The sequence below is a fragment of the Macaca thibetana genome, chromosome 3, assembly GCF_024542745.1.
Source record: "Macaca thibetana thibetana isolate TM-01 chromosome 3, ASM2454274v1, whole genome shotgun sequence".
Lineage (NCBI taxonomy): Eukaryota > Metazoa > Chordata > Mammalia > Primates > Cercopithecidae > Macaca > Macaca thibetana.
Genome location: NC_065580.1, coordinates 146,096,603 through 146,123,759, shown reverse-complemented (window position 1 = coordinate 146,123,759; position 27,157 = coordinate 146,096,603). Strand labels below are relative to the sequence as shown.

The 27,157-nt window shown below is 50.9% G+C and overlaps 3 protein-coding genes across 4 annotated transcripts in view; 1 reads left to right on the top strand and 2 right to left on the bottom strand.

Moving 5' to 3' along the window:
- The window catches only part of DNAAF5 (dynein axonemal assembly factor 5), a 55,795-nt gene extending 41,845 nt beyond the window's left edge, over positions 1–13,950 (bottom strand). Inside the window, exons 1-2 of the mRNA XM_050784311.1 lie at positions 13,356–13,950; positions 10,838–11,022 (exon numbers count right to left, since the gene is read on the bottom strand). Of these exons, the coding sequence (XP_050640268.1) occupies positions 10,838–11,022; positions 13,356–13,950 (780 nt within the window). The remainder of the gene's footprint in view (positions 1–10,837; positions 11,023–13,355) is intronic.
- Positions 1–27,157, top strand: part of PRKAR1B (protein kinase cAMP-dependent type I regulatory subunit beta) — a 329,737-nt gene that overhangs the window by 134,217 nt on the left and 168,363 nt on the right. Inside the window, exon 1 of one of the 2 annotated variants that reach the window (XM_050784249.1) lies at positions 13,388–13,461. The exons of the other annotated variant lie outside the window; for it this stretch is intronic. The gene's annotated coding sequence lies outside the window, so the exon portion shown is untranslated. Of the gene's footprint in view, positions 1–13,387; positions 13,462–27,157 lie in introns of those variants that run through there. 2 annotated transcript variants of the gene reach the window in all.
- Positions 1–27,157, bottom strand: part of SUN1 (Sad1 and UNC84 domain containing 1) — a 160,355-nt gene that overhangs the window by 132,050 nt on the left and 1,148 nt on the right. The gene's annotated exons all lie outside the window — the stretch shown is intronic.

The window sequence follows — 27,157 nt, the reverse complement described above, 5'->3', positions numbered from 1 at the left end:
GCTAATCCATGTGAGTGGCAAACTCCAAGCTCAGCCTGTGCCATGTGCTGAGATGCTAGAAAGTCTGTCGGGCAGAGGGCGTGACTGAGACAAGCCAGACTGCAGCCAGTACCGAGCCCAAACACATGTGATGGGGCCCTCTCCAGGAGACGGGCAGGCATCCAGGGCCACACGGCAAGGCCTGAGCACACTCTGCCCCAGGCCGGCAGCCGGGGAGCAGTCTGAACTCGCTGGGTCGGCCTCGCTGCTTTCTCCTCCCTGACCTCCTGCACCTGTGCCAGGGTCTCTGCAGGGCCCTGCCCAGGACGGCCGCCTGTCCGTTGGAACCCACAGATCGGCTTCTTTTGTAGAAAGGAGCTTCCAACATCTCACCTCATAGCAAGGGCAGCTGCAGGGTAGGATTTGGGGCTGCTCCTGAGTCTCATGGACTGCCACCACCTTTTCTATCAGTCTCGACTTAGTATCATAAGAAATCTGCAAATTCTAATTAGCATGAGACGGATTATCCCTTTTCTTTTAGTTCAAAAACAACACTGAATACCTCACTGCCATGTAACAGTTTAACAAAGCAGGATGTTTTTCAATTTTTTTCCTAAACACCAAAATAAATGAATTAGAAGCCTTCGCAAGAAGGATGGGTACAAACAAGCCCAGACTGCAAAAATGACAGTAAATACCTAGCGACATTGACCGACAGCCACAAGCATCAGGAGCATCCAGGAAAACATGATCTCACCAAGTGAACTAAATAAGGCACCAGTGACCAATCCTGGCGTGACAGGGATAGGTAACCCTTCAGACAGAAAACTCAAAATAGCTGTTTGAGGACGCCCAGCAAAATCCAAGATAACATGGAGAAGGAATTCAGAATCCTATCAGAGAAATTAACAAAGAGACTGAAATAATTAAAAAGCATCAGGCAGAAATTCTGGAGTTGAAAAAAGCGATTGGCATACTGAAGAATGCATCAGAGCCTCTTAACAGCAGAACTGACTAAGCAGAAGAAAGAACTAGTGAGCAGCTTGAAGATGGGCTATTTGAAAACACATAGAGACAAAAGAAAAAAGAATAGAAAGAATGAGGCACATGTACAGGATCTAGAAAATAGCCTCAAAGGGGCAAATCTAAGAGTTCCTGGCCTTCAAGAGCAGGTAGAGAGAGAGAAATCAGGGTAGAACGTTTGCTCAAAGGGATAATATCAAAGACTTTTCCAAACCTAGAAAAAGATACCAGCACTCAAGTACAAGAAGGCTACAGAACACCAACCAGATTTAACCCAATAAAACTACCTTAAGACATTTAACAATCAAACTCCGAAAGATCGAGGATGAAGAAAGGGTTCTAAAAGTAGCAAGAGAAAAAAAACCAACAAATCACATACAACGCAGCTCCAGTACGCCCGGCAACGACCTCTCAGAGGAGCCCTCACTGGCCAGGAGACAGTGGCGTGGCATATTTAAAGTGCTCAAGGAGAGTAAACTTTCACCCTCGTATATCCAGTGAAAAATCCTTCAAACATGAGGGAGACAGACTTTCCCCGACAAACAAAAGCTGAATTTTCATCAACATCAGACCTGTCCTACAAGAAATGTTAAAGAGTCTTCTTCAATCTGAAAAATAAGGATGCTGACCAGCAATAACACATCATCTAAAAGGATACAACTCACTGGGAACAGTAAGCATGCAGAAAAACACAGACTGTTGTAACACTGTAACTGTGGGGTGTAAACTCTTCACACCTTGCCTAGAAAGACTAAAAGATGAGCCCATGAAAAATAACTAGCTGGCTGGGCGCGGTGGCTCACACCTGTAATCCCAGTACTTTGGGAGGCCGAGGTGGGCAGATCACCTGAGCTCAGGAGTTCGAGACAAGCCTGGCCAATATGGTGAAACCCCGACTCTACTAAAAAATACAAAAATTAGCCAGGTGTGGTGGTGGATGCCTGTAATCCCAGTTACTCAGCAGGGTGAGGCAGGAGAATCGCTTGAACCTGGGAGGTGGAGGTTGCAGTGAGCCGAGATGGCACCATTACACTCCAGCCTAGGTGACAGAGCAAGACTCCATCTCAAAAATAAAGCAATAAAAATAAATAAATGAATAAAAATAACTACAATGACTTTTCAAGACAAAGTTATAAAAACAACAAGAAGTTAAAAAGCAGAGGGGATAAAATTAAACTGTAGCGTTTCTATTCATTTTTTCTTTGCTGCTGGTTTGTTTTTACAATCAGTGTTCAGTTGCCATCAGTTTAAAATAATGGGTTATGTTATTTGCAAGCCTCCTGGTAACTTCAAATAAAAAACCCTACAACAGATACACAAAAAACAAAAAGAAATTAAAACATACGGAAAAAAAACAGAGAAAATCATCTTCATGAAAAGGAAGACAAGAAGGCAAGAAGGAAGAGCAGCCCACAAAACAACCAGAAAACAACAAAACGACAGGAGTAAGTCCTTACTTATCAATAACAACATTGAATGTAAGCAGACTAAACTCTCCATTCAAAAGACAGAGTGGCTGGATGGGTAAGAAAACCAGGACCCAGCTATCTGTTGCTGACAAGAAACACACGTCACCAAAAAGGCACACGTAGGTTGAAAATAAAGGGATGCAAAAAGATATTCTGTACAAATGGAAACCAAAAAAAGAGCAGGGATAGCTATACTTAGACAAAACAGATTTCAAGACGAAAACTATATTAAGAGACAAAGGTCATCATATAATGATAAAGGGATCAACTCAGCAAGAGGACATAACTTTAAATATATATTCACCCAACACTGGAATATCCAGATATATAAACCAAATATTGTCTGTTGAGACAGACTCCAACACAGTAACAGCTAGAGGCTTCAACGCCCCACTTCCAGTATTAGACAAATAATCCAGAGACAAAAATCAACAAAGAAACATCGGACTTAATCTGCGCTATAGACCTAATGTACCTAATAGATATTTATAGAACGCTGCATCAAACAGCTACATAATACACATTCTTCTCCTCAGCACATGGATCATTCTCAAGGATAGACCATATGTTAGGCCACGAAACAAGCCTTAAAACAGGACACTGAAATTAATAACAAGAACTTTGGAAACTATACAAATACATGGAAATTAAATAATATGCTCCTGAATGACCAGTGGGTCAATGACAAAATTAAGAAGGAAATTTAAAAAATTCTTAAATGAAAATGGAAACACAATATGCCAAAACAACAAAAGCAGCACTAGGAGGCAAGTGTATAGCAATCAGCACCTACAGCCAAAAAGCAGGCAACTTCAAAGAGCAACCTAACGCTGTGTCGAAAAGAACTAGGAAAGCAAGAGCAAACCAAACCCAAAGTTAGTAGAAGAAATAAGAGCAGAAATAAATGAAATCGAAACAAAAAAATACAAAAGACAAACAAAATGAAAAGTTAGCTTTTTGAACAGATAAGCAAAATCGACACACCTTTAACCAGACTAAGAAAAAGATCCAAGTAAATAAAATCAGATCAAAAAGGGGACATTACACAACTGATACTACAGAAATTCAAAGCATCATTAGAGACTGTGATCAACTACACCATAACAACATTGTGAGCAGCGACACCATGAGCAATGACACTGTGAGCAGCTACACCATGAGCAACTAGCATACGAGCAACCACACCATAAGCAACTACAATATAAGCAACGACACAGTGAACAACTATACCATGAGCAACTACACTGTGAGCACTGACACCATGAGCAACTACACCGTGAGCACCGACACCGTGAGCAACTGTACTGTGAGCACCGACACCGTGAGCACCGACACTGTGAGCACCGGCACCGTGAGCAACTGCACTGTGAGCACCGACACCGTGAGCAACTGCACTGTGAGCAACTGCACCGTGAGCACCTGCACCGTGAGCACTGACACCATGAGCAACTGCACCGTGAGCAACTGCACTGTGAGCACCGACACCATGAGCAACTGCACCGTGAGCACCGACACCGTGAGCAACTACACTGTGAGCAACTATACCGTGAGTACCTGCACCGTGAGCAACTGCACCGTGAGCAACTGCACCGTGAGCACCGACACCGTGAGCACCGGCACCGTGAGCAACTGCACCGTGAGCACCGACACCGTGAGCAACTGCACCGTGAGCAACTGCAAAGTGAGCACCTGCGCCGTGAGCACCGATACCATGAGCAACTGCACTGTGAGCACCGACACCATGAGCAACTACACCATGAGCAACTATACCGTGAGCACTGACACCGTGAGCACCTGCGCCGTGAGCACCGACACCATGAGCAACTGCACCGTGAGCACCGACACCGTGAGCAGCTGCACCGTGAGCAACTGCACCGTGAGCACCGACACTGTGAGCACCGACACTGTGAGCACCGACACTGTGAGCAACTGCACCGTGAGCACCGCCACCGTGAGCACCAACACCGTGAACAACTGCACCTTGAGCACCGCCACAGTGAGCACCGCCACAGTGAGCACCGCCACAGTGAGCACCTGCACCGTGAGCACCACCACCGTGAGCACCGGCACTGTGAGCACCGGCACCGTGAGCACCAACACCGTGAGCAACTGCACCGTGAGCACCGACACCATGAGCAACTGCACTGTGAGCACCGGCACCGTGAGCACCGACACCGTGAGCACCTGCACCGTGAGCACCGACACCGTGAGCAACTGCACCGTGAGAAACTGCACCGTGAGCACCGACACCATGAGCACCGACACTGTGAGCACCGGCACCGTGAGCAACTGCACTGTGAGCACCGACACCGTGAGCAACTGCACTGTGAGCAACTGCACCGTGAGCACCTGCACCGTGAGCACTGACACCATGAGCAACTGCACCGTGAGCAACTGCACTGTGAGCACCGACACCATGAGCAACTGCACCGTGAGCACCGACACCGTGAGCAACTACACTGTGAGCAACTATACCGTGAGTACCTGCACCGTGAGCAACTGCACTGTGAGCAACTGCAGGGTGAGCACCGACACCGTGAGCACCAGCACCGTGAGCAACTGCACCGTGAGCACCGACACCATGAGCAACTGCACCGTGAGCAACTGCACCGTGAGCAACTGCACCGTGAGCACCTGCGCCGTGAGCACCTGCGCCGTGAGCACCGATACCATGAGCAACTGCACTGTGAGCACCGACACCATGAGCAACTACACCATGAGCAACTATACCGTGAGCACCGACACTGTGAGCACCTGCACCGTGAGCACGGACACCATGAGCAACTGCACCGTGAGCACCGACACCGTGAGCAGCTGCACCGTGAGCAACTGCACCGTGAGCACCGACAATGTGAGCACCGACACTGTGAGCACCGACACTGTGAGCAACTGCACCGTGAGCACCGCCACCGTGAGCACCAACACCGTGAACAACTGCACCGTGAGCACCGCCACCATGAGCACCGCCACAGTGAGCACCTGCACCGTGAGCACCGGCACCGTGAGCACCAACACCGTGAGCAACTGCACCGTGAGCACCGACACCATGAGCAACTGCACTGTGAGCACCGGCACCGTGAGCACCGACACCGTGAACACCTGCACCGTGAGCACCGACACCATGAGCAACTGCACCGTGAGCAACTGCACCGTGAGCACCGACACCATGAGCAACTGCACCGTGAGCACCGGCACCATGAGCACCGACACCATGAGCAACTGCACCGTGAGCACCGACACCGTGAGCAACTGCACCGTGAGCAGCTGCACCATGAGCACCGACACCATGAGCAGCTGCACCGTGAGCAGCTGCACCGTGAGCACCGGCACCGTGAGCACCAACACCGTGAGCAGCTGCACCATGAGCACCGACACCGTGAGCACCGGCACTGTGAGCAACTGCACCGTGAGCACCGACACTGTGACACCGTGAGCACCGACACCATGAGCACTGGCACCGTGAGCAGCTGCACCGTGAGCAGCTGCACCGTGAGCACCTGCACCGTGAGCAGCTGCACCGTAAGCACCTGCACCGTGAGCACCTGCACCGTGAGCAACTACACCATGAGCAACTATATGCCAACAAATTGGAAAACCTAGAAACAATGGATCAATTCCTAGACACATACAACCTACCAAGATTCAATCATAAAGAAATCCAAACCTCGAACAGACCAGTAACAAGTAATGATATTGAAGCTGCAATGAAAAGCCACCCAGCAAAGAAAAGCCTGGGACCCAGTACTTCACTGCCAAATTTTATCAAACATTTAAAGAACTAAGGTCACCCCTACTCAAACTATTCCAAGAAATAGAAGAGGAAAGAATACCTCCAAGCTTAATTTATGAGGACAGTACTACCCTGATACCAGAACCAGACAAAGATGCAATCGAAAAAGAAAACTACAGGACAATATCCCTGAAGAATACAGATGCAAAATTTCCTCAACAAGACAGTGTTTCAACAGCACATTAGAAAGATCATTCATCATGACCAAGTGGGATTTATTCCAGGTATACAAGGATGGCTCAACATACACAAATCCACCAATGTGACACATCATATTAGCAGAATGAAGGACAAGAACTATGTGATTATTTCAACTGATGCAGAAAAAGCATAAAATTCAACATCCCTTCATGATAAAAATCCTCAAAAAACTGGGTATAGAAGGAAAATACCTCAGCACAAAAAAAGCCATATACGAGACTCACAGCTAGTATCACACTGAATGGGGATAAAACTCAAAGGCTTTCTTCTAAATCTGGAGCAAGACAAGGATGCTCGCTTTCACCACTGTTAGTCAACACAGTACTGGAAGCACTAGCTAGAACGATCAGAGAAGAGAAATAAAGAGAATCTAAATGGAAAAGCAAGAGAATTATCCTTGTTTGCAGATGATATAATCTTACATTTGGAAAAACCTGAAGACTCCACACACAAAAAAAATTAGAACAGATAAATTCAGTAAAGTTGCAGGATACAAAAATCACCAAACAAAAACCAGTAGCATTTCTACATGCCAACAGTGAACAAATCTGAAAAAGAAATCAAGAAAGTAATTCCATTTACAATAGCTACAAACAAAATAAGATACCTAGGAATTAACTTAACCAAAGAAGTGAAAGATCTCTACAATGAAAACTACAAAACACTGATGTGAGAAAATTGAAGAAGACACACACAAAAAATGGTAACATACTCCATGTTCATGGACTGGAAGAATCAATACTGTTAAAATGTCAAAACCACCCAAAGCAATCTACAGACTCAGTGTAATCCCTATCAAAATACCAATGACATTCTCCACAGAAACAGAAAAAATAATCCTAAAATTTATATGGAACCTCAAAAGACCCTGAGGAGCCAAAGTCATCCTGAGCAAAAAACATGACAAAAACAAACAAACAAAAAACCTGAGGGATCACATTACCTGACTTCAATTTATACTACAGAGCTACAGCGACCAAAACAGCATGGCACTGGCATAAAAAATTTATACTACAGAACTACAGCAATCAAAACAGCATGGCACTGGCATAAAAACAGACACACAGACCGATGGAACAGAATAGAGAACTCAGAAATTAAATCCATACACTTACAGTGAACTTATTTTGACAAAGGTGCTAAGGACATACCTTGGGGAAAGGGCAGTTTCTTCAATAAATGGTGCTGGGAAAACTAGATATCCATATGCAGAAGAATGAAACTGGACCCCTGTCTCTCGCCATGTACAAAAGTCAAATCAAAATGGATTAAAGACCTCAATCTAAGACTTCAAACTATGAAACCACTACAAGAAAACATTGCGGAAACTCTCTGGGATATGGTCTGGACAAAGGTTTCTTGAGTAAAATGCCCAAAGCACAGGCCACCAAAGAAGGAATGGGCAAATGGGATCATACCAAGTTAAAAAGCTTCTGCACAGCAAAGAAAACCATCAACAGTGAGGAGACGACCCACAGGATGGGAGAAAACAGCTGCATAAATACCCATCGGAAAAGGGACTCACAACCAGAATCCATAAGGTGCTCAAACTCAATAGATAAAAAATCTAATAACCCGATTTAAAAATGGACAGATCTGAATAGACATTTATCAAAAGAAGGCATACAAATGCCAAACAGGTACTTGGCAGGAACGTGACAAATACTCATCTCTGAAAAGCTGTCCATGCAGCCCCAGCCTCTCCTGTAACATCCGATGTTCCTGGAAGGTCCTCTTGACAAGAACAGGTCTGGTGGTCTCACCAGCAGCACACATCGAGCAGGAAAACTGCAGCAAAGCTGAGCAGCTGCCGACTGCAGGCCTGGCAACAACCAGGGCACCCTTGCAGGGCGAAGTCCATAAGCCACCCACCTAAGGGCGGCACAGGGCAGTTTGTTCAGGGCCTGCTTCACAACTGCACGGCCATACGTCCGTCCTGCCTGCCTCGCCGGCGTTCTGGATGCCATCAGTGTCCTGGCTGGGAGCTCCAGTCATGTGTACGTGGGGAGATGCAGTAGCCCCTGGCACACTGGGACACCCCCCTTTCTACAACTTCAGACACCACCGTCCCGGGGCCTAAGGCTCCAGGGCGGCTAGACCACCCACGTCCTGACCTTGCTCTGAGGCTCACCTGGCTGAGCTATCTGAGCGAGCTCTGAGGCCTCTGAGCCTCGTAAGGAGGAGATGAAGTTATTTCTGGGCCCTTCCAGTGAAGTTGAGTGATTTAAGCCTAGTCTAGCAGGCTGCTGGAAGGTTTTCTACAAGTCAGAAGGCAGTCAGGACCTTCTGTGCAGAGGGGATGGGGTCCCAGGGCTCCAATCCCTGGGTTGTTGAGGGGCTCGAGGTGTCTGCAAGGAGCGCACAGTGAGCTCCAGGATGGGGTCCCAGGGCTGATCAGAGTAAAAGGGGCAGCACCCGACTCCACATGAAACTCACATGAAAGGCCGTGCAGGGTCTCTGCTAACAAGATGCAAACCCCACTGGGAAGAAATGGGCCATGCTGGAAGAATTGTCTTGGGCCATACGTAAAATAACACTAACACTAATGATGGCTGACGAGCTAAAAGAAAAAAAATCACAAAAAAATATCATAACATTCTAAGAAAGTTTATGAATTGGTGCTGGGCGGCATTCAAAGCAGTCCTAGGCAGCACGTGGCCCGCAGGCCGCAGGTTGGACAAGCTTGCTTCAGATCAACGATGTGATGTCAGATTTCTAACAGCTACTGATACAGAGTAGGCGGTTCATGCATAGCTACCAATACAGTTACAGCATGTATAGACAGCTATCGACACGCAGTTACGGTATTTTTACAGTTACGGTACAGTTACACTGAGTTACACCGTCTGCAGCTAGCTAGAGAGTTCCAGTATTTACAGAGAGTGCCACAGAGTTCCAGTATTTATAGACAGCTATCGATACAGTGACGGTATTTTTAGACAGTGACGGTATTTTTAGACAGTGACGGTAGGTTACACCGACAGCTATCAGCTATGCAGCTTCAGTATGCACACAGAGCTCTCCATAGAGTCATCACACTGTTTTGAGGAATAAGACTTGGCCCACGACACAGACACCACGTTCCTTGCTGGCCATACTCTGCCTCAGGCTTAAGGAAGGTGGGAGAGAAAACCAGCCGGCTGCCTGCACTTCTCACTGGGCTCTGTTCTTGCCCTGGCCCCCTGAACTGCCCTCCGCAGCCCAAGTATTCAGTCATTGCCAGAAGTGCCTGCTGCCAAGTGCCAGGCAGCATGGACACTGACCCCGCACTCTGCCCACTTTCTCCCCACCGGGCAGAGCCTAATGTGCTTACGGGCCCTCTGTGCTGCCTGGTGCTGAACCCACACCAGCTCCAGGAGGGGCCGGCCAGCACACATGGTGACTCAATTTCCGCTGGCCTGATGAGACCAAGGGGGTGAACGAAGGCTCCTGGTGGGGAAGGGTCCCCCTGTGTCTCTGCGCACAGCCCCAAGGCAGCCACACTACCGCTGGAGGGAGCGCGCCCGGGAATGAAGCCTGGCCATGGAGGCAAAGCAGGGGCATCCTGGGCAGGTGCTGTGTCACACCTACAGCCGGCCCGACAGGTGGACCCCAGCGCACAGACGAGGGAGTGAGTCAGGGCTTCCATCCTGGCCCCAGAATACCCGAGTGATTCTTCAACTCACCACCTCCATGCCATTTCTCATCAGGAAACCTACCTCTGCAAGGCTGAAACCTGGAGCCATGCGTGGTGAAGAAGCCAGACACAGAAGATCACGTCTGACTACGCTGACAGGTAACTCAGACACAGAAAGATCAGAGGTCGCTCAGCTTCCCTGGGGGCCACAGTGTGTGGCATTTTAGCAAGTCACTGGGGTCTCAGATCCAAGACATGCCCTCCAGGCCAGATTCTGCCAGCAGTAAAGCCGACACTCAGTCCCATCTGTAGGACTCCTGCCTGCCTGCCTGCCTGTCTCTCGGTGGGTTCCAAAGCCCAACAACATAATTATCCCCAACAAACTAATCCTGACTGCACTATTCTCCCAGGCCAGGTCCACCAACCACGGTGGCTTTTCAGGAAAGTGCATCTTGATGGATGGGAGCACTAAGGAAGCTTCTGCAACTGCTGAAGCACACACCGTGTCTAAGAGACAATAACTACACAAGCCATCCTTTCTCACACCCTTGGAATTCATAACACCAAACATTAAAACAGTTCAGCTCTCTCCTAGTTTTTCCAAGATGTGAATAGGAACATCCTGTGAGTAGGAATAATGAAAGGACATTTGGTGCATGAAGCATTCTGAAAAAAGAACAAGTGAGTTAGTTAAAAATAGCACGTCAGCCCGCCTGTGGTGGAGAGAGGAACAGACTGTCCAGGAGAAACACCAGTTACCTGCGGGACGTCATCAAACAGTCGCTGAGCAAAATGGGAAAGCACGTCGTCCACGGACTTCCCGTTGCCAAACTGGATCACCGCACCTGTGGCTTCAATGGCGGCCACACGGACCTTCCAGTGCTGGTGGGAGATGGTCTGCATCAGGGGCCCGATCAGAGACTCCGACTGCATGTGGAAGTGGTCTGAGGGACAGGGAGGCCCCCAGTTACCAAAGCTGCTCCCACACGCCTTGCCCAGCTCTGTGGGCTTTCAGAGGACAGCTGCCCGCCTGGGAGCTCCTCACCTCCCTTCCTCTTCCCCTCCAGGTCCTTGCTGCAGGAACAGTAAACAACTCAGGCTGCCAAACAGAGCTCTGTACCGCCCAGCACAGGAAGAGGCTCAGGGACAAGTGTCCCACCTTGATGACACCTGTGCAACCCAGGGGGCTTAGAGGGACCAGCAGGGAAAGGCTGGGGGTGCAATCCTATTGTGGCTGAAGATGGGAGAGCCTGGACCTGCTGAAGCCAAGGTGGAGGCCTGAGGGGGACACTGGAGGCCACAAGAAAGAAGCCGAGCCCAGAGGACAGCAGGGAGGCCGCACTCCCAGCCCCAACTGAGACCAGACCCCAGGCTCCTCCAGGAAGCTGGGCCAGAACCACTCTAGGCAAAGCCACTGCACTTCCTATTTGTAAAGTCCCCACAGAAAGTCAGAACAAGAGGTGGCGGGCGCCTGTAATCCCAGTTACTTGGGAGGCTGAGGCAGGAGAATCGCTTGAACGCAGGAGGTGGAGGTTGCAGTGAGCCGAGATCACCCCATTGCACTCCAGCTTGGGAGACAGAGTGAAACTCCCTCTCCAAGAAAAAAAAAAAAAAAGCCAGAACCAAAGGGTCTCTGGCATCCACACTGCCTCTTGCCTCAGCTCTGCACTACTTGGGGCTTGTCTGGGAAACCATCATTCCAGTGAGACTTTGGGTGAGCTCTTCAACCTCTCTGCCACTGCCCAGTGTGACCAAGGCCAGAGGTGAGGCCCCCTACCCAGGGGAGAGGAGGGCCAGAGGTGCTGGAGATGAGGGGACGCTCCAGGCAGAGGCACAGTCCCTCACCCCACAGCAACCATGAGCACATACCCCGGCAGGCTGTGCTCGGGCAGGGGCACAGGCGGGCATGGTGCTGTCCTATGGGACCTACGGTCCGGGGAGGGAATGTGGCAAGGCCAGGAGGAGCTCCCTGGAGGAAGCAGGAGCACCCGTGGGGCTGATGTACAGATGGCATAGGGAAGTGGTTGAGGGCTAAAGAGAAATACATTAAATGCCAGGAATTCTCAATGGCCGTGTCCAGCCCAAGGCTCTTCCCGAGCTCCACAGGAATTCTGGACCATGTGAAATCCAAAGTTAACCAACGTGGAAATCTCGGCATTTCCCCAAGTCCAGCTTTTCCTTTACTTCTGGAACCTATTCTCCATGCAGCTGCAGTGATCTTTTAAGAACCTGAACTCGGGTCTACTACTCCTATTGACACCCCCTGCACTTTCCACTACATTCAAATCATCATTGGGATATCACTGGGACGGCCTGAGCTGGCCAGATCTCTCACTGCTTTCCTGCTCCCTACCGCCCACCGATTTATAGCATCAGTGTTCCCCTCTCTGGAAAGCTTTCCCGCCAGCAGGAAGCCGGCGCCTGCTATCATTCCACATCCCAGCCAGAGGAGGGAAAGGGCAAGGCCCTGCAGGAATGGCCAGTTAAGGAAACAGAACGACCAGATCAGATCAGAGCTCTAAAAATGATGCGGAACGTTATAAAGTGGAGGGGAGAAGCGGCCTCCTTCCACTTAGGACAGTGGTCCAAACCAGAAAGGGAAGGCAGTGGAGTAGGATGAATGGGACAGAAAGTGAAATGATCAGAGCAGAGTCTCAGCGTGTCTCCTCAACCAGATGCAAGTCCTGCAAGCCCCCAGAGGGAAGGAAAGGGGGCAGCTATCGGGGCACACACCACCCCAAACTGCTTAACAGGAATTTCCGCGGTGGTTTCCAGGGATCTGGATAGGAGAGCTGGCTCGTGGGCCTGGGTGAGGGGGCTCAGGCAGGGAGGAGGGTGGGGGGTGAGGGTCGCGGGACGGCGGGATGCAAAGAGGAGGACGGCAGAGGATAGGCAGGTGGAGGGGGCACAGGGAGCAGGCAGGTGGGGGCGGGGCTTGGGGCGTGGAGGGTGGAGGCGGGGAGCGGGGGACACAGGGGTGACGTGAGTGAGGGCCAAGCAGGAGCAGGTGGCAGCGCAGGCAACAGGTACGTGGGGGTAGAGGGCAAGGGAGCGGGTGAAGGGCGCGTTGGTGGCGGGACGTGAGGCAGGGGACGCAGTGGTGGTGAGAGGAGGCGGCCGGGCGGGGTCTTTGGGGCAGGCGGGTGGGGGACGCGGGCCATGGGGGTGGCCGGGATGTTGTGGGGTGGGGCCGAGCCGCGGGGGTTGTGAGAGGGGCCGTGGAGGTGGAGGTGGGGGTGAGAGTGTGGGGTGTGCGAGCGGGGCCCGGGGTGCTCACCGGGCGTGGCCTGCGCCAGGGCGGCGGCGCAGCTGCAGCTCTCGCGGCGCACGGCGGCGAAGGGGTCCAGCAGGGAGCAGCGCAGCGCGCGCAGAGCGTCGTCCAGGTGGGGCGCGAGCGCGGCGCCGCACAGGTCCACGGCCAGACCCAGCAGCTGCACAAGGGCCAAGCGCAGCTCCTCGCAGGCCTCGGGCGGGCGGCGCGCCGGCTCGGGGCCGGCCAAGCGCGCGGCGAGCGCGGGCAGCAGGCGCGGCAGGGCATCGCGGGGCCGCGCGGCGCGGCGCAGGCCCAGACCCAGCAGGTGCACTGCCAGCGCGCGGCAGCCCTCGGCGGGGTCGCTCAGGCAGCGCAGCAGGCGCGGCAGCAGCAGGCGCGCCCAGGGGCCCTGGAAAGCGGTGGGGTCGGCGGCAGGGCCCGGCTCCTCCAGCGCGCGCCGCAGGGCCTCCAAGGCGCGCCGCCGGCCCGGTTTGCTGTCGGCCTCCAGCCCCGGCAGCAGGCGGCTCAGGGCGCGGCTCAGCTCTGCCGCCTCCGCCATCTCGACCCCCTCGGCCGGGTGTGAGGCCGCCACGGCCTCCGCCACCCCCGGCGCCGCCATTTTGCTCGCGTCGCCGGTCACTAAGGGGAACGGCGCTTTCGCGACGCTCGGCGCGGATTACGGCAGCACTTCCGGTCCGCGCTGGGGGCGGGGCGCCGAGCTCCTTCCTCCCAGCAGGTGCGCACGTGGGCCTGGGCCCTCGTCCGGCGGTGCTCGCCTACTGTCCCGCACTGTCGCAGGAGCCCCCGCCAGCCGGCCTGCTGGGCCTTACCCTGTCCCCATTGCGCAGATGGGAAGGGTCTCGGGAGGGTGCAGCTCGCCTGGGATGCGGGCCCCGGGCTATAGGCCTGGTCCTGCCCCTAGGGAAGCCTGCCCTGCGGCCTGGAGTGCTTGGAGAAGGAACCTGGGTGCCCTGCATCGGTCCAGGGTAGCCGGAAACCCCTTTTTGAGCCGTCTAGAACCCCTCTGGCTTTGGGAAGGTCCGTTCCAGGAGGGAAGGGCGCTGGTTCTGTGGACTGGATCCCCCCTGTGGTGTAAGACGGGTTCCTGGTCTGGGCTTCACGTGCAACCTGTGATTTGATCTCAGGTGTAGCCGCCCAATAGGTTCGCCTTACTCGCTGCCCAGGTGGAGTCAATTTATCAAGACAGGGGAATTTCAATAGAGAGTTTAATACATGCAGAAACCGGCTAAACGACACCAGAGCTTTATTACTCAAAGCAGATTCTGAAATTCCTGAGACGGGTCATTTAAGGATAATTAGGCAGGTAGGGGGCCAGGGAGAGGGCGGTGCTGATTGGTTGGGTTGGAGATGAAACAGTGGAGCGTCAAAGTTGATTCTCTTGCTGTCTTCTGTTCTTGGGTGGGCTCACAGAACTGGTTGAGCCAGATTAGGGGTGTGGGTGGTGGCAGCTGGTGCATCAGAATGCAGAGCCTGAAAAATATCTCGAGCACCAATCTTAGAGTTTACAATAGTGATGTTATCCTAAGGAGCAATCCGGGAGGTTTGGGATCTTGTGGCCTCTAGCTACATGACTCAAACCACAATTTCTAATCTTGTGGCCCATGTCTTAGTCTTACAAAGGCATTCTGGTCCCCAGGCAAGAAGGAGATTGGCTTCAGGAAAGGGCTGTTATCATCTTTGTTTCAAAGTTAAACTGTAAACTAAGTTGCTCCTAAAGTGAGCTTGGCCTACTCCCAAGAAATAACAAGGCAGCTTGGAAATTAAAAGCAGGACAGTGTTTCACAGTAGTGACTTTGAGTATGGACTTGAGTGGAGACAGAGGTGCCTAAACAGCTTGGCGGCGGAGTTGGTGCGAGCCCAGCCTGGAACGGGAATTTGACAGCACTCACTGCAAACCAGGAGTCCCCAAGTCTGGTTAGCCAGGCACTTCTCATCTGTGATGGTGCACTCAGTTTTCTAAAAGCAGAATGTGTGTAATTTTAGGACTGAACTTCAAGTTTGACCTTCTTTTTTGTTGTTGATCTTCGTGTTGCAAAATGGTGTTGTTCATCAGTACCTCTTTATTTATTTATTTATTTATTTATTTTTGAGATGGAGTCTTGCTCTGTCGCCCAGGCTGGAGTGCAGTGGCGCGTTCTCCGCTCACTGCAAGCTCTGCCTCCCAGGTTCACGCCATTCTCCTGCCTCTGCCTCCCGAGTAGCTGGGACTACAGGTGCCTGTCACCACTCCTGGCTAATTTTTTTGTATTTTTAGTAGAGATGGGGTTTCACCATGTTAGCCAGGATGGTCTCGATCTCCTGACCTCGTGATCCACCCGCCTCGGCCTCCCAAAGTGCTGGGATTACAGGCATGAGCCACCACGCCCAGCCCATCAGTACCTCTTAAATGTCGTTATGTAGCATATTCAGTAACGTTCTTAATTCATTGTTTCCTCCAACAGGCATTTGTTTGACCAGGCACTATCTGTAACACATGGGACAGGATGACAATGATGTAGAAACTGGCCACGGTCCCTGCTTTCCCAGATCTTATCTTGCAGGATGAGATAGCCCTTAATGGAAAGATAAATTAATATGTGTTTAACCACAGTGGTCCCGGGAGAATGAGTGTCAAGGGATGTTGAACTAGACTTGTAAGGCTTCCCTGAACAAATGGTAGCAGAGGCAAAATATGAAGAATAAGTAAACATGGTATATTAGTCCGTTTCCATGCTGCTAATAAAGACATAGCCAAGACTGGGTAATTTATACAGGAAAAGGTTTAGTGGACTCAGAGTTCCACATGGCTGGGGAACTTGCAATCATGGCTGAAGGCAAGAAGGAGCAAGTCACATGTTACATGGATGGCGGCAGGCAAAGAGAGACAGAGAGCTGGTGCAGGGAAACTCCCCCTTATAAAACCATCAGATCTTGTGAGACTTATTCAATATCATGAGAACAGCACAGGAGAGACCCACCCCCATTATTCAGTTACCTCCCATTGGGTCCTTCCCACAACACGTGGGAATTGTGGGAGCTACAATTCAAGATGAGATTTGGGTGGGGACACAGCCAAACCACATCACATAGCCAGGTGAAAGGTGGGGGTAGGGGACAGGGAGGTGTTGTAGAGAGAGGAAATAGCATAAGCAAAGGCCTCATTGGTGGTGGTATGGGCTGAATGGTGCCTCCCCAAAATTCACATGCTGAAGTCCTAACCCCCATACCTCAGGATGTGACCCTATTTGGAGACAAGGCGTTTGGAGACAAGGTCTTTGTAGACGTGATCGAGGTGAGATGAAGTCATCAGGTTGGGCACTCATCCAATGTGACTGCTGTCCTCATAAAAGGAGAAATTTTGGAGACAGATGTGCATACAGGGAGAACACAGTATGAGCATGAAGAGGGACCTCAGGAGGAGCCAGCCCTGCTGACACCCTGATCTTGAGAAATCAGTTTCTCTCGTTCAGCCACCCAGCCTGGGGTGCTTTGTTATGGCAGCCCCAGGTATCAAACGGAGGGAGGCTGACACTGCTCACAGGGGAGCAGGCAGGGCGTGAGCAGATGGGTGGCGCCTGGCCATGGGGGCCTTTGTCCTAAAGCATGGGGGACTAACGATTTCAAGGTGGGAGCATTGGCAAGATTGAGTCCACATTTTTCAAGGACCCCTTTGGCTTCTGTTGAACGGATTGGTCGGGAGCCCTTGGAAGGCTGTGGCAGCAATGAAGTCAAGAAATGATAAGCACTTTAATTACAGTGGTGGGACTTCACTTTTCCTTGCTCTTCCCATTGAAATACAGCAAAATACCCTGCACATAACTCAGCAGGCAACGAGGAAAGGAGCTTGAGAGTTGACAGCAAGACAGATGGTCTAGAGACCTCTGGACTGGAAGAATAGCAAGGTGGTGGGTCCCCTGGGTTTTCTTTTTCTCTCGTGTGTTCCTACACTAGTCCCCAGGGAAGCCTGCAGCCCAGAACAACCAACAGTCACGCACAGAAATTCTCCAAGGAAAGCCTCCTTGCTCTGGCCAAAGCCCTGGGAAAGGGGACGCCCAACAGAAACTCAGAGGGTAGCTACCACCTCCACTCCAGTCTGCTTTCAGGGCCGATTTTAAAGCCACTGCAGGTGCATTAACCTATGCTGCGCAACTGTGGTTCCAGTGGACAGTCTGCACGGCACAGGTAGTGTCAGAGGAGCCTGAAGTCTGCCCTTCCTCTCAGCACAAACAGACCCAGAATGAGCATGTTCTATCTTGACACAGCAAAACGTAGCCCAGTGACAGCAGGTGGCCCAGGGAGGTACCTTTCACCCCTGCAGGTGCCACCAATGGGAAATGAGCAGCAGCCCCAGGAAGGCCAGAAGAATAAAGCAGACCAGGAGGGCAGTGCCAGGGCTCTGAAGACAAAACTGCTGTTAGAATGACAGGCCGCAAAAATAGGCTGAAATCTACACCGTGAACCTGAACAGAGCAACTGTCTGCTAAAGTAGATTAAAGTAGGACCAGGAGTCTGCAAACATCGTAACCCAAATGTCCAGGATACATCTGGAAATCACTTGTCTTACCAAGAACCAGGAAAGCCACAATCTGACCATGGTAAGGTAACAGATGTGAATTCCATATAGGTCACATGTTAGAATCATCTGCCAAGAATTTTAAAGCAGTCATAAGAACCAGGCGAGGCTTGGTGGCTCACGCCTGTAATCCCAGCACTTCGTGAGGCCAAGGCAGGCGGCTCACCTGAGGTCAGGAATTCAAAACCAGCCTGGCCTCATGGTGAAACCCCATCTCTACTGAAAAAAAAAGTAGCTGGGTGTGGTGGCGGGTACCTGGAATCCCAGCTACTCAGGGAGGCTGAGGCACGAGAATTGCCTGAACCCAGGAGATGGAGGTTGCAGTAAGCTGAGATCATGCCACTGCACTCCAACCTGGGTGACAGAGTAAGACTCCATCTCAAAAAAAAAAAAAAAATGCTGAAGACTCCCCCAATTCAATGAAAAACATAAATCCACAGATTCCAGAACTGAACAAGCCTTCGTAGGATAAGCCCTCCAAAAACCCATAGTAAGACACATCACAATTAAACTATTAAACTCCTGGAAACTAAAGACAGGGGGAGGAAAAATACTAACTGCCAGAGAGAAATGATGTCTTGCCTAGAGAGGAACACCAGTTTGAATGAAGGCAGATTTCTTAACCAAAACCACAAAAGTCCAGGAGGAAGTGACGTGCCATTGTTCAACTGTACAGGAGAAAGAGCTGTTGACTGTGAGTCCTCTACCCAGCAAAACTATCCTTCAGGAATGGAGGAGTAAAGATATTCTCAGACAGGCAAACTAATAGAATTTATTGCTAGCAGACCTACCTTTAAGGAATGCCTAAAGGATACCCTGTAACCAGAAAGATAATTTTTTTTTCTTTTTGAGATGGAGTTTCGCTCTTGTTGCCCAGGCTGGAGTGCAATGGCACGATCTTGGCTCACTGCAACCTCCGCCTCCCAGGTTCAAGCAATTCTTCTGCCTCAGCCTCCCGAGTAGCTGGGACTACAGGCATGTGCCACCACGCCCGAGTAATTTTTTATTTTTAGCAGCGACAGGGTTTCTCCGTGTTGGTCAGGCTGGTCTTGAACTCCTGACCTCAGGTGATCCGCCTGCCTCTGCCTCCCAAAGTGCTGGGATGACAGGCGTGAGCCACCGTGCCTGGCCCAGAAAGATAATTTTAACAGAAGAGGGCTGGGGCCTCCAGAAAGTTGAGAACAATGGAGTGGATAAAAATAGAAGTAAATGTCACTGACCATCTTTCACCTCAGGAGTTTCTTTAATCATATTTGATGGTTGAAGGAAAAATTACAACACTGATGTGGTGCGTGATGTACGTGGAGGAAACATCTACGACCAGGTATTTAACAGTGAGAAGGGTTAGGGACTTAAGTGGAAGGAAGGTTTACACTCCTTCAAGGTGGTAAATCATAGATGCTGATAGACTGATGAGTTATATACGTATGTGGTGATATCCTCAAAAATATAACGTGGAATTCTAAAAAACCTTCAAGTATCCCACAGTAAAGCATGAGAGAACAAACACAGATGATTAAATGGCAAGCGTAAGCCCTACGATATCACTAATTTAAATGTAAATGGCCTAAACACAACAATTAGAAGACAGAGGTTCGCCAAATAGATACAAAACCTGACCCAACTATATGATGTCTACAATATGCTGAAGCTCACTTCAAACACAACATAGGCAGGTTGAAAGTAAAAGGATGGCAAAAGTGTATCATGTAAACATTAATTTTAAAAAGCAGGATTGGCTGTTGAAATTCCTTGGGAAAGAGGGACATTACATAATGATGAAAGAACTCAGTGGGAAGATACAGCAATCCCAAATGTGTATACAGCAAACAACAGACCTTCAACATGTGTAAAACAGGAACTGACAGAACTGAAAGGAGAAAGAGAGAAAGCTGCTGTTGTATTTGACAACTTCAGCCCGTAACTCAGCAGCTGCTAGAATAACTAGGCAGATAGTCATCAAGGTATAGCAGAGCAACACCATTAACCAACAGGATCTAACTGACATTTATAGAACAAACTGCTCAACAATCACAGAATTCACATTCTTTTCTAGTGTCCTCAGAACATAGACCAAGATAGACCATATCCTGGGCCATAAGGCAAACCTTAGCAAATGTAAAAGACTTGCACCGAGGGCCAGGTGTGGTGGCTAACACCTGTAATCCCAGCACTTTGGGAGGCCGAGGCAGGCAGATCACTTGAGGTAAGGAGTTCAAGACCAGCCTGACCAATGTGGTGAAACCCCGTCTCTACTATAATACAAAAAATTAGCTGTGCATGGCGGCGCATCCTGTAATCGCAGCTACTCGAGAGGCTGAGGCAGGAGAATCACTTGAACCCGGGAGGTGGAGGTTGAAGTGAGCCGAGATTGTGCCATTGCACTCCAGCCTGGGCAACAAGAGTGAAACTCCATCTCCACAAAAAAAAAAAAAAAAAAAAAAAAAAAAAAAAGACTTGCACAGAATGCCTTCTCTGACAATAATGGAATCAAACTTACCATCAGCAGCAGACAGCAGGGAAATCTTCACACATGTGGAGATTAGACAACTATTTGACTCAGAAATGGAAACAATTGCTACATGCAACAACTTGGACGAAACTCTAAAAGATTATGTAGATGAAAACCAGTCCCGAAGGGATCTTTTGTGGTATTGTTTGTATGACATCCATAAAGTAACAGAGATGGGGAACAGATGACTGATCTCTAGGGGATAGGGATGGGGTGGCGTAATTATTAAGGGTCACTGGGAGGGAGTCTTGTGGTGCTGGTGCAGTTAAGTACCTGGATTGTGGTGGCATCTCTGTGAATACCCAGCGAGATCATGACCTCTCTCCTTTCCCAAGACACACTGCCAGACCGAATAGCTATAAACCGGATGACAGAAGCAGGGCAGTAGGACAGGATGGCAATATGTTACAACAAATGAAACAGGCCTTGGGATGCTGAGATGGGAGAATTGCTTGAGGCCAGGCATTCAAGGCCACCTGGGCAACATAGTGACACGCCGTCGCTACAAAGAAATATAGAAACTTAGCTGGATGCAGTGACTCACACCTGTAGTCCCAGGTACTTGGGAGGCTGAGGTGGAAGGATTGCTTGAGCCCAAGAGTTTGAGACCAACCTGGGCAACATACTGAGACCCCCATCTCTACAAAAAAATAAACAATTACGGCCGGGTGCGGTGGCTGACGCCTGTAATCCCAGCACTTTGGGAGGCCAAGGCGGGTGGATCACCTGAGGTCAGGAGTTGAAGACCAACCTGACCAACAAGGTGAAACCCCATCTCTACTAAAAATGCAAAAATTAACTGGGCATGCTGGCAGACACCTGTAGTCCCACCTACTTGGGAGGCTGAGACAGGAGAATTGCTTGAACCCGGGAGGCAGAGGCTTCAGTGAGCTGAGATCGTGCCACTGCACTCCACCCAGGCGACAGAGCGAGACTCCTTCTCAAAAGAAAAAAATAATAATAAGCTGGGTGTGATGGGGTGCACCTGTATTCCCAGCTACTCAGGAGGCTGGGGTGGGAGGATCACTTGGGCCAGGAAGATTGAGGCTGCCAAGAGCTATGATCATGCCACTGCACTCCAGCCTGGACAACAGAGTGAGATCTTATCTCATTAAAAAAAAAAAAAGCCAGCTGGGCGCGTTGGCTCACGCCTGTAATCCCAGCACTTTGGGAGGCCGAGGCGGGCGAATCACAAGGTCAGGAGATCAAGACCATCCTGGCTAACACGGTGAAACCCCATCTCTAAATACAAAAAATTAGCCGGGTGTGGTGGCGGGTGCCTGTAGTCCCAGCTACTCTGGAGGCTGAGGCAGGAGAATGGTGTGAACCTGGGAGGCGGAGCTTGCAGTAAGCTGAGATTGTGCCACTGCACTCCAGCCTGGGCGACAGAGAAAGACTCTGTCTCAAAAAAAAAAAAAAAAAAAAAAAGGCCTATAAAAGAGATGAAGATCTGTGTCTTACCAAAATGAAACAGGAACAAGAAGTATGTAAGAGAAGAGGTCAGGGATATGGAGAACAGAAGCAACAATGCTAATATCTGTTGAACAGATGTCCCAGGAAGGCAGAAGAAAAGTGGGGAGTAGGAGGTTTTGAAGGGATAATGAAGACACATTTTCTAGAGTTGAAAATGGGTCAGGCTGGGCGTGGTGGCTCATGCCTGTAATCCCAGCACTTTAGGAGGCTGAGGTGGGCGGATCACCTGAGGTCAGGAGTTCAAGACCAGCCTGGCCAACATGGTGAAACCCCGTCTCTACTAAAAATACAAAATTTAGCTAGAAGTGGTGCTGTGCACCTGTAGTCCCAGCTACTTGGGAGGCTGAGGCAGGAGAATTGCTCTAACTCAGAAGCCAGAGGTTGCAGTGAGCTGAGATTGTGCTGCTACACTCCTGGGTGACATAGCAAGACTGGAAAAAGAAATAAAGGAGGCTGAAGCAGGAGGATATATCCATATATACATATATATGTATATATGTATATATGTATGTGTATATATATGTTTGTATATAAAGCTTCCCCCAGTGAAGGCCTGGGGCCCGCTGTCTGTGGGTCAGGAGTCCAGGCATGGCTTTACTGGGTCTTCCGAAGGCTGCAATCTATGCTGGGGCTGCATTCTCATCTGAGGCTCGACTGAGGAAGGGTCTATTCCCAAGTGCACTTGGTTGTTTCCAGCATTTACTTCCTTGGCTGTGGACAAGAGGCTGCCCTCAGCTCCTGGCCACGGGATCCTCTTACAGCCACTCATGACACGGCAGCTGGCTCCCTCAAAGCCAGCAAGGGAGAGAGTTCCCCAGCAAGGCAGATGTTACCATGAATCATATGTGATGCCCACTCCTCACCTTTGCTGTACCCCACCAGGCAGGGGTGAGCCTCAGGACCTGCACACACTCAAGGGGATGGTACCCCACAAGGCATGAGCATTGGGAGGTGGGGACCCTGCGGCCATCTGAGAATGCCCACCACACTCAGGAGCCATGTGTAGAGAAGACTGTTGAGGTTTGTGGCAAAATTTTCTGTGAAATTATGCATCCCTTACCTACACAGTGAACAATGCAAAACTTGAATATTAGAGAACATTGTGTGTGGGTGTCTGTGTTTTGAGGCAAGGTCTCACTCTGTTTCTCAGGCTGGAGTGCAGTGGTGCAATCATAGCTCACTGTAGCCTTGAACTCCCGGGCTCAGGTGATCCTGCCACCTTAGCCTCCTGAATACCTGGGACTACAGTTGTGCACCACCATGCCTGGCTAATTTTTGTATTTTTTTGTAGAGATGGGGTCTTGCTGTGTTGCCCAGATGGGTCTTGAACTCCTGGACTCAAGTGATCATCCTCTTTTGGCCCCCCAAAGTGCTGGGATTGTAGGCATGAGCCACCATGCCTGGTCACATTGTTCTCTTCTCTTCTCTTCTCTTCTCTTCTCTTCTCTTCTCTTCTCTTCTCTTCCCTTCGCTTCTTTCTCTCTTTTTCCTCCCTTCTCCTTCCCTTCTCCTTCTCTTCTCCTTCCCTCTTCCTTCCCTTTCCTTTCCTTTCTTTTTCTTTTTGAGACTGGATTTCACTCCTGTTGCCCAGGCTGGAGTGCAGTGGCGTGCTCTCAGCTCACTACAACCTCCGCCTCCCAGGTTCAAATGATCTTCCTGCCTCAGCCTCCCGAGTAGCTGCGATTACAGGCACACGCCACCACACCTGGCTAATTTTTGTGTTCTTTTGGAGAGACGGGGTTTCACCATGTTGCCCAGGCTGGTCTCGAACTCCTGGCCTCAGGTGATCTGCCTGCCTTGGCCTACCACAGTGCTGGGATTACAGGTGGGAGTCACCATGCCCAGCTGGAGAATAATTATTACTGTTCACAGTTCCTGGGCTCCTACTATATGCTGTGTGCTCCATGCTCAGCCTCTCGGCCCTCGCTCCTCGTACATCCACCTAGATTTGAGGATGAGTGGCATCTCCCGTCAGCCACGATCACATGCAGTTTCTCCTCGATCCTCAGCTCAGAGAGCTTACGGACGTTGTGCAGTGAACACAGCTGGCCGGGGAAGGCTCAGGAGCCGCACCCAGGAAGCCGACCTACAGATCCCATCTCAAACCACGACACTCTGCAGACTGCCCAGTGGCCAGAGCAGCTTCACAAAGAATCTTTGTTTCCTGTCTGCACCCCAAAAAATATCTGTGTTGGTCTCTTTGCCATGCAGAGCGAATAAAGAATAAGACAAACACCATCCATGCATACTTGGTGCTTTTGACCTAGCAGGGGAGACAGCAATTAAGCCAGCAGCCTTGCCCACCATTATTCAATTGCACGTGTGATGAGAGCTACTAAGGAGAAGTACTGGGAGCCCCGGGCCCTCCCGAGGCAGTGCTGGTGCCTCAGGGAATTGCCCTGCATAAGTAACATTTTGGTTGAATCTTGGAGGGTGAATTGGAGCTGACAGAGTAAGTTTAGAGGTGAGAGGTATGTAGTGATTGGGAAAAGAATGTGGCTTTGGGCCAGGTGCGGTGGCTTATACCTGTAGTCCCAGTGCTCTGGGAAGCTGGTGGGAGGATTGTTGGAGACCAGGAGTTCGAGACTAGCCTGGGAAACATAGTGAGACCCTGTCTTTACAAAAAAAAAAATTTTAAATACCAGGTGTGGTGGTGCACACCTGTGGTCCCAACTACTTGGGAGGCTGAAGTGGGAGGATGGCTTGAGCCCAGGAATTTGAGGCTGCAGTAAGCTATGATCATACCACTGCACTCCAGCCTGGGTGACAGGGTGACACCCTTTCTCAACAACAAAATTAAAAAAAAAAAAGCATAAAGAATGTGGCTTGGCCAGGCGTGGTGGCTCACGCCTGTAATCCCAGCACTTTGGGAGGCCAAGGTGGGCAGATCACGAGGTCAGGAGATCGAAACCATCCTGGCTAACACAGTGAAACCCTGTCTCTACTAAAAATACAAAAAAATTAGCTGGGCGTGGTGGCGGGCGCCTGTAGTCCCAGCTACTCCGGAGGGTGAGGCAGGAGAATGGCGTGAACCTGGGAGGCGGAGCTTGCAGTGACCCGAGATCGTGCCACTGCGCTCCAGCCTGGGAGACAGAGTGAGACTCTGTTCTCAACAACAACAACAACAACAAAAAAAAAAAAAAAGAGAGAGAGACTGTGGCTCTTTGGTTGGAGTTCTGCAACGTGTGGTCATTTGGTCACGATGAATCCTACAGGCACATTCTAGGGGTGAAGTAAGACCCCACAGGGCTTAGAAATGTGAATACTTTTGCCGAGAAAAATAACAGGGCCCAGCATGGAGGGCGGGCCCTTCCCTATGGGGAGGGGGCATTCTCAGATGCGGGATTTACTGGGACTTCTGAATGGGTGACCCAGTCACCAGCTGCACATTTTCAGTCGAGGGCATGGCTGCTTGGGCACCGTATGACAGCCAGGGCTTGTCACCGGGTAGCAGGGTGGCGACCGACCTGTTGAGGGCCACATGGTTCGATGACCAAGCACAGCTCCTCAGAGCTCACCAGACCCCTCCCTGCATCTGCACCCAGGAGCATTTAATGGGGTTGTCAGTGTGTGTTTTGGGGGGGATTGTGTCAGATCAGGCGTATATTCACTTGGATGTTCTCAGTTGCAACTAACCAAAAACAAAAAGCCAACTGGCTCAGTCAGTAGAAGGTAATTATTTATTATTTATTTATTTTGAGATGGCGTTCCGTTCGCTCTTGCTGCCCAGGCTAGAGTGCAGTGGCGCGATCTCGGCTCACTGGAACCTCCGCCTCCCGAGTTCAAGTGATTCTCCTGCCTTAGCTTTCTGAGTAGCCAGGGATTACAAGCACATGCTACCACGCCCGCTAATTTCGTATTTTTAGTACAGACAGGGTTTCGCTGTGTTGCCCAGGCTGGTCTTGAACCCCTGATTTCAGGTGATCCACCCGTCTCAGCCTCCCCAAGTGCTGGGATTACAGGTGTGAGCCACCGCGCCCGGCCAAAGGTATTTATTGATGAACATAATTGGGAAGTCCAGATAGGGGAAGGGCCTCAGGTTTGGTTTGAGGACTGCCGTCGCTCCATTTCTCCAGGATCCTGTTTCTTCCCACTTGATTTCATCCTCTGGGACTGATCAGACAGTGAGCAGGACACTAAGGAAGCATCTGCTTCCTTTCCGCACCCCCTTGTTTCCTTTCCTTGGCTCAAGCCAGTAAGGCTGCAGCAAGAGAGGCCTGGAAGTCAGGCAGAAGCTTTTCTGCAGGCTGGGGCAGCAGGGGCCACACCTTGCATTGCTACCAGAGCCAGTCTGAAGAGGGAGTCTTTGTGGGGGGTGGGGGCCACTGGAACAGGGACCTGAGTGGCTGGGAAAAGTGTGAAAGTGAGAGGCAGTGGGAGCTGCCATCGTGGCAATGAGGAGAGGAGTTCAGTAGATGTCACATCTCAGTGGGGCCAGGGGCCGCATGTCTGGTGGGCCAGGTGCATGCTGCCAGCCCCCAAACCTGGGAGATCCTTGTCTCAAAAGGACGCAGGCCAAGGAGCCTGCCTGAGGAGCAATCGCAGCAGAAGGAGGCCTTGTGTGTGTGCCTCGGGATCAGAGGGCTGTCCTGTGAGCTCAGCCAGAGAGGGGCCTCCACTCTCCTCTAGAGGCACGGTGTGGAGGAAGTCTTTACAGGGAGTCTCCAGAGAACCCCAGGAGAGCCAGAAGCAGCCAGCCCTGGAGCATCTACCCCCAAAGCGAGACACTGCCTCGGTCAGGTGACACCTGGGCCTTTTTTGCTGTCCTTCTCACCAGTCCACCCTGGAGGAGCAGGAGTAATTGGAGGAGGAGGAGGAGGGAGCGGAGGGGCCGTGGGGAGCGCGTGATGGTACTGCTGGTAGCAGCAGCTCCAGGCAGGCCAGTGCTGGGAGAGCCAGAGGTCTGAGTGGGTTGTGGGATGGAGTTCAGATTCAGAGACCGGGCCTGGATCCCTGAGAAAGTCTCAGGACAAATGCAGGTCTGCCTGAGACGGGTCTGGGGCCAGTGGGCGCTGAGGGTGAGGGCTGAGGACCAAGGAGCTTTGTGTTTGACTCCCGAGGGTGGCCTGCTTGGTTTACGTTCACCCTGGCAAGAAGAGGCTGAGGCAATGTCAGCCCTGCTGGGGAGCGTGCTGGGCAGGGCTGGTGACCTGTGTAGCGCCTGTGCAGGCAGGTGAGTGGGGGAACAGGTGAGCATGGGACGGGTGAGTGTGAACTGGTGAGCATAGAACAGGGAGGCTGGTCAGGTGAGTGTGGACCAGGTGAGCA